At 29.3% G+C, this 16,458-nt stretch overlaps 2 protein-coding genes across 2 annotated transcripts; one reads left to right on the top strand and one right to left on the bottom strand.

Annotated features, from left to right (window-relative positions):
- Positions 1-2,525: 2,525 nt before the first annotated feature.
- Positions 2,526-8,756, bottom strand: LOC105624991 (E3 ubiquitin-protein ligase HECW2). The gene is made up of 9 exons (XM_012206336.1): positions 8,459-8,756; positions 7,358-8,322; positions 5,902-6,189; positions 5,627-5,825; positions 5,002-5,528; positions 4,580-4,917; positions 4,235-4,435; positions 2,767-3,726; positions 2,526-2,637 (listed from the first exon to the last, which is right to left on the bottom strand). The coding sequence occupies exons 1-9, from the start codon at positions 8,754-8,756 to the stop codon at positions 2,526-2,528; spliced, it is 3,888 nt and encodes a 1,295-aa protein (XP_012061726.1).
- A 1,605-nt stretch (positions 8,757-10,361) lies between these two features.
- LOC105624980 (protein SPT2 homolog) lies at positions 10,362-16,131 on the top strand. Its single transcript, XM_012206326.1, is given in 8 exon segments — positions 10,362-10,415; positions 11,053-11,202; positions 12,770-12,899; positions 14,164-14,318; positions 14,730-15,639; positions 15,733-15,945; positions 16,045-16,099; positions 16,101-16,131. Coding segments are annotated over 8 exon segments (1,698 nt in total).
- The last annotated feature ends 327 nt before the right edge of the window (positions 16,132-16,458 follow it).

Raw genomic sequence — 16,458 nt, 5'->3', positions numbered from 1 at the left:
TAAAGTAAGTTAAAGTTAAGTAAGTAAGTTACTTATTTACTTTTATTTATTTAATTAGTTAGTATGTATATATATATATATATTACTTAATAATAATAATATATATATATATATATATATATATATATATATATATATATATATACATATATAGATATATTTTCGAAAAATAATTTTTTTAAAATAAAATAATATAATTATACATATAATAAACATACAAAATATATTTAAATATTGAATTTACAGGAACACTTTAATTCCATTATAGACGGAAATGGAGGAATTTTTTTTTCGATATTGATAACTTTAAAATATTATATCACATTATATGTAAGATTATTTAAGAAATAAATAACAGTTAATTAAATATGGTCTCACAGTTAAATAGAATGCAATTGAACTCTCTGCAATTATTTCATAATATTAATAATTATAAAATAAATTGTATAAAATAATTGATATACTTATTAAATAGACTTATTCGTTAAAAACACCACAATGTTATATTCGTTGTATTTTATTTATCGTTCTTATATAATTACTATATGATAGCTGTACAAATGCATAAGTTTCGCTGTTTGCTATATATATAGCAATAATAAATAATAATTCATGCAGCACCGATTTGCAAAAAGTTTTCAGAAAAGTTTCAAAATCATTTCAACTTTTTATATATAATGAACAATAGTACGCGACACGTTTCTAGATGGACACAGAGTTTTTATTTTTCATAAGTAAAAATCCATACAAAATAAAAGATGTAATATGATAAGACTTTTCATCTACATTTTAGTAAGATGATTTTTTGAAGGCCTCAAAATTGAACTTTAAGATCTCTAAGGTGAAAATTAATATATTTTGAAAGTACAGTTTTATTTAGAATTCATTCAGGAATCTAAATATTCTTTCAAAATTATTTTAATAAATTTTCAGCAACATTCTGACACATTTTAGAAAAAGTTTAGCAATTTCAATAATTTTTTAGTAATATTTAAGAAAAATTGCAATTTTTATTGCAATAATCTTTCAACAGCTTTTTTACAAAATTTCAAGCACAACAATCGCATTTTGCTATTCTAGAACTGTCTCAAAAATGTTGCAAATATATTTCGCAACTATTATAAAATGTTTCACTTTTCAGTTGAAATATTTCTGAGATATTTCTGAAAAATTTTGGTGCTGTATGGGAACGTACTAATTATTTAATAAAAAGGTATCGTCATAAGTCTATATTTCTCGTGTATGAATTATTCCTTAATATTTTTTATATTATGTGCAAAGTTTTTAAAAACATCTACATCATGTCGTACATTATATCGTGATAACTAAGCAATAAAAAGTAGATGTAAGATAAATGTGCTTATTTAGCGAACTTTTTCAAATCGGAATTACATCAGAATTGAAATATTTATTTTTCTGCATTAACAATCTTGCTCTATAAACTCTTTTAATACAACTAACAAGATTCTTCGGAATGTTAAAATACATTAAAAGGCAGCTGCATGTGAAATTCCAATTCATAGACTAGAAACACTGGTGACAGTCATTATTAAATGTTTTAATAGTGCTACACTCAGACCTCAATATACCTCGAAATAAAAATATTGAATTATATATATAAAATTGCAGATGCATAATAAATTAGCGGAGCTATAGGTATTATAGGAGCTATAGGATATATATTGTAATTACGATGTCATATTGTCTTTTGAATTCTATGTTGAATCTGATCATTTGAAAGTAATAATAATTAATGATAAAATAATAATTAGTGTTAAAATTAGTGATGATGATAGGAACAGAAATAATAATGGCACTAACAGTCAGTTTATCAATAGTAGTAGTAGTAGGTTTATCAATAATAGATATATAGTATTAATAAAGGTAGAAGAGACCAATAGCGACAGTAGAATAGCAATATTAATGGTAACAATAACATTTATCTAAATTAATTTCTTTAATTTTTTTTAGAAATCCACACTGAAGAAGTAATAATCTTTACAATATATTATTCTTGTTAAAATTGCTTTAACTTTAGAATAGATCTTTATGAATTTGACAAATAAATTTTTTTTATTTAAAAACAGGATAGAAAATACAAGGAACAAAAGCAATTTGGAAAAATAAAAGATTAGCTCCGCTTGAGAAAAACTGAAAAAGAAACATTTTGAGATTTATGAGATCCTAGTATGTACGTAACGGTTGCATTAACAAGCGTGAACTTTTATAGTCACCAAATGACATAATTCGTGAAGGTTTGAAGAGAGAATTCAATTATGCTATTTCACATAATAGATTAAACATTTTGTTTAATCAAAAATTCTGAGAAATTGTGAAGCTGCAGATTGTTTAGTTATTTATATCGCATATCCGATTTTAATAAATTGAATTAGTAATAATCCACATAACTCATAAACTATTATAGGCCTATACAAATTCCTATTCTTTTTAGCAGAAAATGCAATCTGATGATAGTTATAATTCTATCAATTGTACAAATTTTTTATAATTACAAATTCATCGCTTTATTCTATACCAAATGTATTTGTCTCTTCTACAGCCAACAGCAGCTTTTCGTATAAAATCTCGGGCGTAGGATAAGGCGGAAGATCCAAGCGATTAAAACACGTGTGAGCTCTGAAATAACAATGATAATAAAATAGAGATATTACGAATTTAGGAATTTAAAGGAAAAAAAATAGAAAATATAGGATACATTAAAATGCAAAATTATTATTAACAGATTAAAAAAAAGAACAAGATTACCTTGGCAAACTATTTGGTCTCCCCCACTTTTCTATGCAGAATTTCCTTGGTCCTGTAGATCCACGCAAAGCCGCAAATCCTTCATATGGAATACTTGAAGTGCCAGTAACGAATTGCAGTAATCTTAGACGTTGTTCGTTAGTAAATCGACTTATGCTGCTCCAAAACCACTCTACTACCGGATGCGCATCATGATAACCGCTCCTGTATTCGGTGTGCGTTCGCCAATCGTTTAGGTCAATTTCAGCTGCACCCGCGATAACTAGCTCTAACTCGCGAGCATCGAAAACAGATACTAAACGCGGATCCACCACTTCATAAAAGCCGCGTACCAATGATTCCGTTTGTTCCGCGACGCCACGCTCAAGACGCCAACGTACTACTCTCTCGAGATACTCCTTTTTATTTTTTTCAGTAACCGCAATATTTCTTCCACCTGGCTTCAACTCGCGTTCAGCGACTCGTCCCAAGAGTTCCTCTGTTACTGAAAAGGTTAATTCTAATGGTTCAATACTTATATCCTTTTCTTTGATCCACATTAAACTCTGATGAAATTCCTGATCTAAACTCTCCAAGTCGCTTAAACTCGCTGGTATCCTTAAAAGCGCCTTATAAAATGGTCTCGTGAAAAACGCATCGAGTAGATATTGGTGAACCAATGCTAAGCCCAGAACTCTTCCCGAAAATCTAAACCAATCGTGATAATTATCTACGAAAGCTGACATTGGCGAGATTTGTACCGTATAAGTGTCATTAGCTGAATATTCGAACAATCCATAATAAGGATTGAATAGTTCGCGTGATAAATGAAAGAAAAATTCTCGGGACGGCCCACCGTAATCCAATCCTTCTTCATGATCAAAGATGACCACTAGTTTACCTTTCTGCAGATCCTTCTTTGACGCAGCCATTATACGCGTAAAGGCATCTTCGAGTAAATGTTCTCTCCTGATGTGTAATCTAAACAGATAAAAGATTTTTCCATAAATTTCTTGAAATGTATTTATGAATATATATCGTACTAAACACGCAGATACATCCCAGGTCAAAAATTTAGAAATATTAGTGATTTTTTTCGCAATATACAATAAAAAATTCAATATCTATCGCGAAAAATTATTGTATCAATTTTTTTCAAAAAATATTTTAAAGTTTAAAAAGCTTACTTTAAAATACTTTCATATTAAATTTTGTCCGATTATGTTTCATCAAATTGCAGCGCTTTAAAATAAGACAAAAATGTTATAAATATTGATTTTCAATTTTATATAATTTCGGAACAAAATGCAGAAAAAAAATTCAAACGTAAATTTAAGGTCCTATTTTTGTACTTTAAAATGCGTGTTCGAAAATTTCTCTACGATTTTTATTCACTAAGATATTTAACTTCTCACAAAATGCGAAAAGATCACAAGTGTTTCCAAACTTTTGACCGGGGGAAAGGATGTGCATATGTGCTGAGACGTACTTTAATTTACTCGGTCCTTGTCCATAACCTTTGCTTTCTAGCTTTCGATAAAAAGTTCGAAGTTTAGCTTCGAAATCTCTTCTGTATAGTGCGGGAGCTCTGGCAGAAGCCCTTGTCAATCCAGGTGATGCATGCGGGCTACCAAGCGGAGATCTACCCATACTACCAGGTACATAAGACATTATTTCTTGCTCGAATAGACTGAAAATAATAACTCGATATTATTATTAATATTATTATTATTATTATTATTATTATTATTATTATTATATTACTGTATATAACTTATATATATATGTATAGTATAAGTAATAACAGTAAAATATAGGAGCATTTGTTTCCTACCTTAATAATAATGCTAAAGGAACATCATGACTCCATCTTTGTAATGCCACAGTTCCTTCGACTCTTATAGTATTAACTTTCTCTCGAAGCGCGATATTTTGTCCTAGTGCAGAATGTCTTTCTTTTAGGATATCCATTATATTAGGCTGACGTAGAAAAGCAACTACTTTGTCATTGTAGGCTACAGGTATTTCAGGAGTAGCAGTTACAGACGATTGTTGCGGTCTGGGCGGCGGAAGGGGAGCTTCATCTAGCAATGTTCGTATATGAGCAGCTTCTGTAGGTAATCGTGGATCAATAAAAGACGTAGCTTTTCTAGCGTGACATATGAAAAATCTCTGAAATCATAATATTTATAATCAATATTATACGATTATATCAGATTACACAGAGTTTTTCTTTCCTGAGAATTAAAAACTTACTTTGCCTGTTCTATCGAGCTTTGATTCATATCCTCTTGGGAGTTCTTTGTTCGGATCAGCAAAAACATTAATTAAGGCAACTAAATCTCTATTATGCTCATATCTTGGAAAAACTACAGGATCTCTTCTAACTCTATTGATCATGTGTTTTAAACTTGGATTACGGTTGTACACCTCCATGGCATCGGCATTGGTGTGCAGTACAGTAAAGAAATCAGGCCGTGTTAGAAATAATACCGGTGGTATTGTACTGATATCAAATAGTTCAGATTCACCTCTGTCAGTACGCTCATTCTGTCGCTCGTTATTATCAAAAAGATTGCCGTTTGAACCATTAGCTTCGCGATCTATGTTATCAGGACGCGAAATAGTTCGTCGTACACTTTGGTAACGCCTGTCTAATTGTTGTCTTCGTAAATCGGAACCAGTATTACGTGTCGTCAAACTTGGCCTTTGCCATGTTGTAGTTCGATTAATGTGATCTATGTAAAATACTCGGCCATGACTATCTATTCTCGCTTCCCATGCTGAAATATACATAGTGATTGATCAATTAACATTGAACAGAATGCATAGAAATTGACAGAAACAGAAATATAAGCATAATAGTATAATATTTACTTACATGGAGGTAGAGGTTCTTCTGAGGATAAAGATACGTTTGATGTTTGGCATACAGGCAATGGACATAAAGGTTTGGGTCGATGTGTGGGTGTGGGAGGACACTCTAGCTGACTAGCCAGTGTCAATTCTGGCCTTTCTCGTTGTCTGTGTGATCTCGGTGAACTTAATAAAGCGATACTTTTTGTAACTGCTGTCCTTAACTGAAACATTGATTAATCCGTATATAGTTTAGATGCAACAACATCGCATAATAATAAAGTTATTAACAATCTCAACCTTAAGATTTGATGCTTCATCAACGTCTACAATCTCGAATCCAAAACAATCCTCAGGATGTAATGGCGCTGGATGCCTTTGATGTCGTTTAGGTAACTCTGGTGCTCCGCTTGGTAAAGCATTGCTTCTATGTAATGGTCGATGTGCTGTTCTTGGTGGAAGTGGTGGTGGCATTGGATAGAGAGTCTCGTATAATGATTCGGGAGACAAATGACCACCTGTGCTACGCCACAGCTGATAATATTCTGCTCCTTCCTTTGTTATAACTCCATTGGGTCTGCACTGTCTCTAAATAAAATAGTTTTGTTTTTAATATTATTAATTATGGAAAGAATGAATATTAAGAATAAGGAGAGATGAGGGAGAAAAAGCTTTAAGTATAAGATAGATGCGTAAATGTATAGATCTATGCGATAAGAAGAAACGATGAGGAGAATATAAGATTGGATTGAAAACTAAAGGCTGTAAGAATAAGATTATAATTTAGTGTAAGTAGTGCAAATTAATAGTAGGATAAGATAAGTTAAGATAGAGTAATGCAATTTTATATTTTGTGAGCTAGATAAAGAAAAGGGAAAAAATAAGCGGATAATAAGATAAGATAGTAAAATAGTAAAATAGTTTAAATAGTAAAATAGTAAATCAAGAGCGCGTAAGGTATGGATGGATGAGTGAAGTTAAGAGATTGTAAATCAAGTCCCTTTCTTGGCTATATTATATGCTGCAGAATCATAAATTCTATTCATTCATATAATAACGGTTCTATTTATTAGAAAGAGAAAGACCAAAGAAAAGGAATGCAAAAGATAAAAAAAAACAAAAAATTCATTCTGAAAGTACAAGGATGTCAAAATCTAAGAAAGTAAACCATTCAAGAGAACTTTGAAGCTCAAGAGAAATATTTATGATTCACAAATGATCACCAATGATTATTCCACTTCAATGGTATATTAGTAATTATTTTCACTTATTAGCACGATATTCTTTGAGATGACCGTTACAAATCCAGAAAACTAAACCGCTCAAAAGAACTTTGAAGCTCAAAAGAAATATTTAAGTCACAAATGACTATTCCACTTCAATAGTATGTTAGTAATTATCTGGAGAGGTAAGTAGTGTCTCGGCACTAAGCATGGCGTGAGACATTGTTTTCACTTATCAGCGCGATCTTTTGAGACGACCATTACAAAACAAATGTCTATCTAAGAATAAGAATAAACACGACCCGTAAGTGTAAATATATCAAATACGATAAAGAAAGCCAAGAATGTCTATCTGTTAATGTATGTTTATAAGAAAATGTTTTTGAGTCATAATAATAATAACTAGTACAAGAAACTTAACAATGTTGTCAATTCTTAATGAAAATTTTATCAAAAAACTTTATTGAAAAATCTTAATTAAAGCTTGATCATCGATAATAATAACTTGCGAAAAAGATACGTAATTTATTTACCTTTTTGATATCATTGTTACTTATACTCGCATGTTGCAACTCTATATCTGAATTGCTTTCCTCGCTGCTATTCGATGAACGAGGTTCCGAATCTAAGCAACGAATTCTTTCCAATTGATTTTGTCTAGTAAGTGACGAGTCCAAAAGTGCTACTGCATTCTCCTCAACTTCAGATTGTTGAACACTGGCAGTTTTAGGCATTTTCTCTAAGATTGGCAGTTTAAACGGTTTACCTAGACTCACAGAATCATGACATGAATCATGTCCCATGTCTTGTGATGTTGATATTTCTTTACAAATATGTTTAGATGAACTGGGTAATTCATTTCCGTCATTTTCAAGTAAATTCTTATTATTATTGTCTAATATATTTAAAGATATTTTCGTATTATTAGTCGCATCACTATAATTAGCTGAAGTTGCACTTTGCAAATTTAACGATTCTTTGGATATATCTAAAGACAGAGACATTAATCCATCTGTCAATAAGTTACTTTCATTACTTTCATGATCTACCTTGCAATCTTTATCGTCATTGCTAGACGTTTTTAATAATATATTCACAAGACTAAAATGACTTGTATCAGAATCATCATCTTTTAAAGACTGTTTACAAGTGTGCAAAGGTATTGTCTCTTGAATCGATTTGTGCCTAGTATCTGATGAAACATCTGTATTATTATTGCACAGATTCCCTGCACTTGATTTGTCACTGCATTCTTCAATATTATAACTCTTCTCAAATCCATAAGCTTTCTCATCTGGAATATTGTTAGAACAGGTTGCCAATTCTGAAGCATCATCACAATGAATTTCAGAAATGTTCTCTGCTAACAAGCCTTTCTTTCTGGATAAATTTTTATGAGCAACAAAAATTGATTTTTTACTCAAATTTTGTACCATATTGTTACATGTAGTACCATCATCATCTTCTTCAGTTTGTTTAACCAGTATTGAAAATCTATCTAAAATTTTGAAGGAAATACATCTTTATTATCATCCTTTGCATCTGTAGATTAAATAAGAGAACTTTGCAAAAATTCTTTGTATGTTAAAAATATGAATAGTTAAAATTATTCACAAATTTGATATTGACATTACCTGTTGTCTTAGATTGAGGATATAAATTCTCTGCTTCAAGCACGTTAATTGTCGTTACAAAGTTATCACTTGTAGATACTGTATCTTCAGTCGAATTCAAAAACTTGGTTCTGACTTCCGACGTGGATACCTTGTCACCATTAGCATTGGTCAGATGAGTATCTATATGTTTCGCAGATACAATCGAGTCTTTATTCTCAGAATTTAAGGTCATTAATGAGACAGATTGCTCATTAGATTTCTCAGTATTCTCCTCTTCTTTGAAAACACTGCCCATGGCATCTGTTTCAGATGGCATCTTCTCTTCAAAACATATTCGCAATCGAAAGCCCCATGAAATCCTGCAATAGAAGAAGCAGTTTAAACTTAAAGAACTTTGACTGTGCAAGTCTGTGAAAATTTCGAGCATGTAAATACACTTCATACAGCGAGATCTTAATTTTTACAGTATAAAATTCAGTGTAAAAGTATAAGAGAACGACCGTAATTAAATAAAATACAGAACGAAAAGAACAAATTAAAGTTGCATCGAAACATAAATCGACGATGTTAATTAATCACACGAAATTTCAGATGCAAAAGGGAGGCGGTACCTGACGCGAGCAGAAATATCGTCGATGTTTAATTTATCAATGGAAATTAACTGCTTCTTCTCAATACATTCTGTTCCGTACATATATAAGACGGATACGCGGACGAGATGCTACGGGAAAGCCGCTCCTTTGCCACGATACCACATGCTTGACACGTAACGTAATAAGATACACTACAGACAGCCGTCCCTCTTTCTTTTCCACGTAGTATCCGTCACTTTATTTATGCGTGACTTTATTCTCATCAATTACTCAGTACACGCGTGAACGAGTATATTTGACAGCGCGGACGTAGCAGACTATAAGCAGGCTAGTGATTTTATTTTCTCTCATCTAGTGTTGTCCAGTGTTACCAAATGGCCTATGGCCTAGTTACATCGTGCACTTACCTACTATTAACTAGTTATTTTCTATTAATGATCTTAATTTTTCAGAGATATGTTGAAACATATACATGATATATGTATTTAATTAATTATGATGTATATTGTATCAATTTAGTACATCATTCTTTAAATTTATTGGTGAAATTAAAATAATTTAATAGAAAGTTACTAGTTAGTACACGTACGATCAAGTGCACGATATAAACTAGGCCAATTTGGAACACAACCATAGGCTGTGGTCAAAGTCTTGCTAAAAATGCTTTGAAGCGTTTGATGGATTAATTAGAAGAAAGAATTTTACAAACTGACCAATTAAAAATGCTTCAAAACATTTGTAGCATTGACCATAAATCGCACCCTAAACGAATAATCGAATCTCGATTCATCGAAGGAAAAAACTATCGATTATTTCGATTGATCAGCGAATATTCCATCGTCTCCATCCCTAGCCACAAAATGGAGGACTTGTAGTTCTCTTCGTTAAACGTGAGAAATTATGAGAGATTCCTTTATTATTATCTATTGTTAATAATCGACGTTGGTGCATTTTGATGCGCGTAGTTGAGTACAGTTATAGCGTGCATTGACAACGTGATTGTATATTTTTATAGAAAGTTTTATAGCATTTATCCGCATCCGTGAGTCGGTAGCTTCAGTGGAGATCGAGTACTTTTGTAATAATTATCAACAATATGTTCAAGCGGAGAGCTTTTAATATTGCTGTTTATCGTTAAAAGCTCTTTCTCTTTTTGTTTAAATATTTAAAACATTTAAAACTTCACTGACGTGCCTATCGACAATTAATCTGTCGATAATTAAACTGAAAATTAATCTCAGAAGAATATCCATTAATTTAAACGCATGACAATTTTGTAAAATCGCAAGTTGGTAATTTTTTGATTTACGATCCTCGTCGCCAATAAAATGGATTTCGGCACTTTGATCTCTGTCGCGCAAAAGAATGAAGTAAAAAAACAGGTTAGTCCATATTGTTGACATCTATGAGAACTTTCCAGCAAGAGAGACACATATTGTTTTGCATCAATGGCTTTGCGTTTTGGCTCCTGAGCTTAAATTGGTCTAATGTAAGTAAACATCATGATTGTAGATATAATATATAAGTATACATAGAGAGCTTCTCAGAAGAGGCACAAATTGATACAAGAAACATCCTGTCCTTGTTTGATAATCAGTAAGGAACAAAAATAGAATGATTCTATGTCGATTTGTATCTTTGCTGGAAAGCTTCCTATATATACTTATTATATTTACAACTACTGATGTTTACTTACATCAGGCCTATCTAATTTGAACTCTGGAGCCAAAACGTAAAACAAATTGATGTAAAAAAATTCAAGGTAAAATTTCATAGACTATAAAATGTTGATATGCATCTAAGTGATGCTTATCAACACTTTATACTTCCTAAAATTGTACATTGAATTTACAATTTTTTTACGTCAATGGCTCTGTGTTTTGGCTTCAGAGCTTAAATTGGACAGGCTTAATTTATATCATATTTACAAATGACGAAGTGTCGATGTAATGATCAATTTAAGTTAGATGCTTTTTGCTCTGTGGACCATCCTTCTTGAAGCGTTTATTTATTTTTCAGCAGACTGTTAAGTGCTATCAAACAAAATTTGCACCACTGAAGAAGCAGTCTAAACAATCTAAAACCCTTTCCGATAATATCAAAAAATTTTTAGCTCGAAAAGAAGAGGAAGAGAAACAAAAAGCCTTGGAAGAAAAAAGAAAAAAGGAAGTGAGTTAAAATGCATAATAAAAGATTGTTGTATTAGTATCTGAATAATTTATTTATATTTTGTGCTCTCTTTATATGATTTTTGAGTATGTATACAATAAGAGGTGGATATTTTAAGCTCTTAACAGTATTAAGTTTTTATTTTTAAAATATCTTTTGTTTTAACATTTTTTTGTGTCACAATTTGTGTTCTTTAGAAAAGCCTTGTATTTAGTTCATTTTTTTATAAGACACTTTGAAATATATATGTGTGTGTATATATATATATATATATATACATACATTGTGTGTGTGTGTGTGTGTGTGTGTGTGTGTGTGTGTGTGTGTTTTCTTAAGAAACTTTTTAAAATCATATTATAGACATTGCAATATAGAATCATATTGTTGCTCTTGATAAGAGTAACAATATGATTCTATATTACAATTACTTATTGCATCTTCCACTTGCAGAAATTATTCCATTTATGTCCATTTTCATCGATGTAGGGTAATTTTAATCTTGGTTTAACTTACTCCTTTTCTAATTTTTAGAAAAGGATAAAAAGTAAGTTAGTAGCATTAGGAAATATAAGGGTTTTAATTATGAATTCTCTTATATACTGGAAAATATGGATTTACATTAAAATAATTAAGTAATAAAGTCTCCCAGAATCATTCTTAGTATGTTTCACATCAAATGAATAAACTCCAGATAGTTGCTTTTCATTTTCATCAAATAATTTTTATTTATGATGTCATGGCTCAGTTGAGTGTACATTCCTTTTTATTCTGAGAAATGAAATTTAATTGAGAATATAAAGATTGTGTTTCAAAATTGATTTTTAAGAAAAGCCTCTTTTTTTTAACTGGACAAATACCCTTCTAATATCCAGAATATATGTAAGAAAAAAGGCTCCCCTTGGAAGAAAAATTATTAAAAATTTTGATTTTGAAGGAAGAAGATTTCCGTCTGTCTTCAAAATTTATTTGTTAGTACTTTCTAAGAGAGGCTTTTTTTTAACTGTTTAGATTTAAGTTAGATTATATTAAAAGGTAACAAATTAAACATAGACAGTTTGCCTCACCTTGGACAAATGATATCGTAAAACGCGTTAATTCTTAAAACCTTCATTATGGAAGTTAGCAGCTACTCCAGAGCTTTCTAAATAATAATCGTTACGTTGTTCACGACATTCCAGATTTTAATGTAACTTCAAAGTTGTTCAATGCTACGTTATCTCCAGATAAATTAAAACCTTGAATTAATATATCTGTATGAATAAATTTGAACTTTATATTATTGAATAACTATACACATTAGGAAAGATCTCCAATGATCTTGAACATATGTTATGAAGGTCATAATCCTAAGTAATCTCCAACAAGTTTTAGCCAGCGTTCGTCCTTTGTTAAAAAGTTAATAACAAAAAAAGGTTTTAAGAAATAATCTTTCATTTTTTTATAATATTCTATATAATATTAAACTACCCTACTATCTTTCCTGTTTATAGGCATTCCATGATCTTTCCTAAAAAAATTTTTAAATATTTCAAGTCTTGTAGTAACATCAAGTTATATTTTTTTTCAGAATCTTTTAGCTTTACGAGATCAGAAGACTCAGAATCGGATAAACAAACACTTGAAAGTTTGTAAAGCAGCGAATAAGTCGGTGATTGAGGATGCCATTGACAGTGAAAATACAGCTATTACTATTGCAGGTAGTATAATATTTTACATACTTAAATAATTTTTTTTTACAGATGAAATAGATTTTATGAGAGTTTGTTTTATATTTTTATCTAAAATTACATATCGTAAGAAAGGACAAGTTTGAAATAAAATGTAAAAATAAAGTTCCAAACACACAAGAATACCAAGAGATTTTTTTATTTAATTATAATTATTTTATTTTTTACAACGTATAGCCTTTTTAATACATTTGAAAAATTATAATATAGTGCTGTTAAATTTCTAAATAACAGTGAAGTATTGTTAAATAGTAAAATAAATAGAATTGTATCATTATGTAATTTGCAAAGTAATAAAACTGTAAAAGTATAGTGATTATAAGGCATTAAAATGAAAGTTATAGCAAAAAATAGTTTATTTACACAAAAGTAGTCTTGATATTAACTTGATTAATAGAAAAATTTATCCATAATGGGCAACATTTTTGCCCACAGGATATACAAGCAATACAATATATTATTTATCCATCATCCCAAATCGAGGCAGAACAATTTCACAGTGGGTTTGCACAGCGATGGATGCTTTAAGGTCAGCCTTATTCCGAAATAATCCAGATAACTCATAAGTATATGAAGTCTGCTATAGTATCTCAGTTTTATAACATTTATGAATTTTTTTCGAAGTAATGTAGAGAGAAAGCCGTGATTTAATTTATATTTATCAAATTAATAGACATATATGCATGTTGCTGTATTACTTTGATTTTTTTCTTCCGTAAATAAATAAAATTAAATAAAAATAAAATTATTTTTATTGTGCCTTTAATATGCATAATGTCTTACAATTTTTTTCATTATTTATTGTTTATTTTATTTTTTTATTTCATGTTAAATGTTATTTAAATATTAAACGATGTTAAATGTAATATGCATATATGACAATAATTGTTAAAGAAAAAGTAGAAATGTGATTTAGCTTAGATTATATTGAGATGTTTATTGCATTTTTTTCATCGCAACTATTCTTTCAACGATCTTCTTTTATTGTATTTTATTTTTTATATCATCTCTGTATTTTTTCTTGTTTTTCTCTTTTATTTCGCGATATTTTATTAATATCAGGAATTTTCTTATCTATAAAATGAATGTTTTGTGCTTGGTATTTGGAACTTTATTTTTATATAATTACTGAAATGATATTACTGATATGTTGCTCTAAGTATATCCTTAAAATATATTTATAATATACATTATTATAGTATAATTTTTTATATAATTCATTATATTGCTACAGGCCCATCTCAACCTGATGAAGATGATTATGGATATGAATCTCAGGCAGCTTCTGCATTGTACAATCAACTTATGAATAAATATAATAGTTTACCTCCGGAAAAACCTCTTTTTAGTGCTAGTGAAAGAACAGTGAAAGATATTGCATCCACAAAGGTATATTTCTTTACGAAAAATTAAAGAAAATATTTCGAGAGAGTGTAATTTAATATAATTGCAATTCAAAAATATGTAATAAAACAATAATAGCTATCATAAAGTATGTTTTAAACTGGAAATTTAAAAAGTTCATAAAAATATTATTTAAGTATTGATTGATATATATATCTTTCTCTTATATTTCGGATATTTTTCTCCGCTTATTTATATATTACTATTATTATATTAAAAGTTCACAATTTAATTTCGAAAAAATATCCTTTATGATAATAATTATTTTTTATTACACGTTATTTCTTCTCTGATAAAAAGAAATAAATCATTTTTTTCGTATCAATAGAAAAGAATAACAAATATATAATATTCTATCATATTTTATATAATTAAATATTGTTTTATATGTTATAGGATAGAGTAAAACAAGCTCTAAAACAACAAGAACTTGAAGAAAGTAGTGGACATAGGAAAAAAAGAAAATCGAACATTTCAAATATAAAAGAAACTGAAATTGAAGAAAAAGTAGAAAAAAACAACAAAGAAATTAATAATAAAGTCAAAGAAGTTAGAGAAAACAAAGACGAAAAACCCAAAGTGAAGAAAAAATCATCGCTACCACCTATAGGTTTTGCGGAACTTTTAAAACTCGCCGAAGTAAAGCAGCATGAACCTGTAGTTGTAGAAGTTAAACCAAAAGTTGAAAATGAACGACCAATGACAAAACGTCAAAAAATGGAACACATACAAGAAAGAGAAAGGAAGGAGCAACGTGAAAAAAAAGATTTAGAGGCGAATAAAAAGACAAATACATCTAGCAAGCTTGATAAAACACAAGTGAACAGAATTCCTAAAGCTAATGAAAAATCTGTAATCTCAAATTCAACACTGAATAAAATGTCCAAATGTGCAAGTACCATTCCTAAACAAATTACTGATAAATTCGACATTAAGCATAATATCGAAAAATCAAATTCAAACAAGAGCTCATTTCAGAATGAATTATTAGAGGAACGAAAAAAATTAGAAGCTGAGAGAAGACAATTGGAGGAAATGCGACGCGTTATCGAGGAAGAAAAGAAGAAATTAGTACACAGTAAAAATAAAATAGAAAATGTAAAATCTGAACCATGCGACAAATTAAATATAACTAAATCTAAATCTATAAATAAGCAAATATCCAAGGACATTAAATCGCGGCAATATCCACCTTCGGATTTAAAGTTACAATCCACATTAGCTAATACTAAACCAAAACAATTTCCACCATCTGATGTTAGGTCTACAAAATCTAATACAGTCGTCAAAAAAATATCCAATAAAAGTAATTTTATTTATAAATTATGCAATACGATTAGAGAAAGAATTTTAAAACTCAAATAATTAATAATAATTTGAAACCTATTTAATTTTGCAGGACGTATCTGTGATGATGAGGAAGATGATTCAGATTTGATTGATTTCATAGACGATGAGCCAGAAGATAATGAAGAAGATTATAGTAAACATATTAGCGAAATATTTGGTTATGATAAGAGTAAATATAGAAATATCGATGATGATGATGATACTGCTATGGAAAGTAATTTTGCGCAACAATTAAAGGAAGAATATATATCTTCAAAAATAGGTATTTATTTATATGAGCATTTACATAAGAATTTTGTAACATAGGTATAAATAATTTAAATAATTTATTAATGTATAATTTAAAATTAAATATTTATAGGATATATGGAAGATTTAGAGGACATGCGCATGGAAGCATTAGAAAAAAAAGAGAAAAACTATTTCGAAGAAGAGAACAAAGAAATAGTATAAATTATTTCAGCTTTACATATTATATGTAGCTTATATCTTTGAGAATATTAATATTTATAACTATAATTTTTTAAGTTATAAGAATTAATATAAAAACATTAATTTGCATTGATGTAAAAAGAATCTTTATATATTTTTTTTTCGATATCTATAAAAATTATATTTAACATATAATTTTTTGTTGGAAAAGTTATATATGAGATATATAAAATGAAAAAATATTTATAATATATAATATATAGTAATCAAAATATATATATTATTTCGATTACTATATATTATGTATTATAAACAAATTTATAAAGGATCTTGCACAATTTAT

Source organism: Atta cephalotes (assembly GCF_000143395.1).
Source record: "Atta cephalotes unplaced genomic scaffold scaffold00003, whole genome shotgun sequence".
Lineage (NCBI taxonomy): Eukaryota > Metazoa > Arthropoda > Insecta > Hymenoptera > Formicidae > Atta > Atta cephalotes.
This window is presented reverse-complemented; position numbering and strand designations above follow the sequence as displayed.

What these genes read in the sequence shown, in the direction of transcription:
- LOC105624991 (XM_012206336.1), bottom strand. Translation starts at nt 8,756, where the DNA reads ATGCCATCTGAAACAGATGCCATGGGCAGTGTTTTCAAAGAAGAGGAG. An exon ending in AGAAGAACCTCTACCTCCAT is followed by an intron (nt 5,529 to 5,626) that starts GTAAGTAAATAT and finishes TGTATATTTCAG; the next exon opens with CATGGGAAGCGAGAATAGAT. An exon ending in CAAGGACCGAGTAAATTAAA is followed by an intron (nt 3,727 to 4,234) that starts GTACGTCTCAGC and finishes TTATCTGTTTAG; the next exon opens with ATTACACATCAGGAGAGAAC.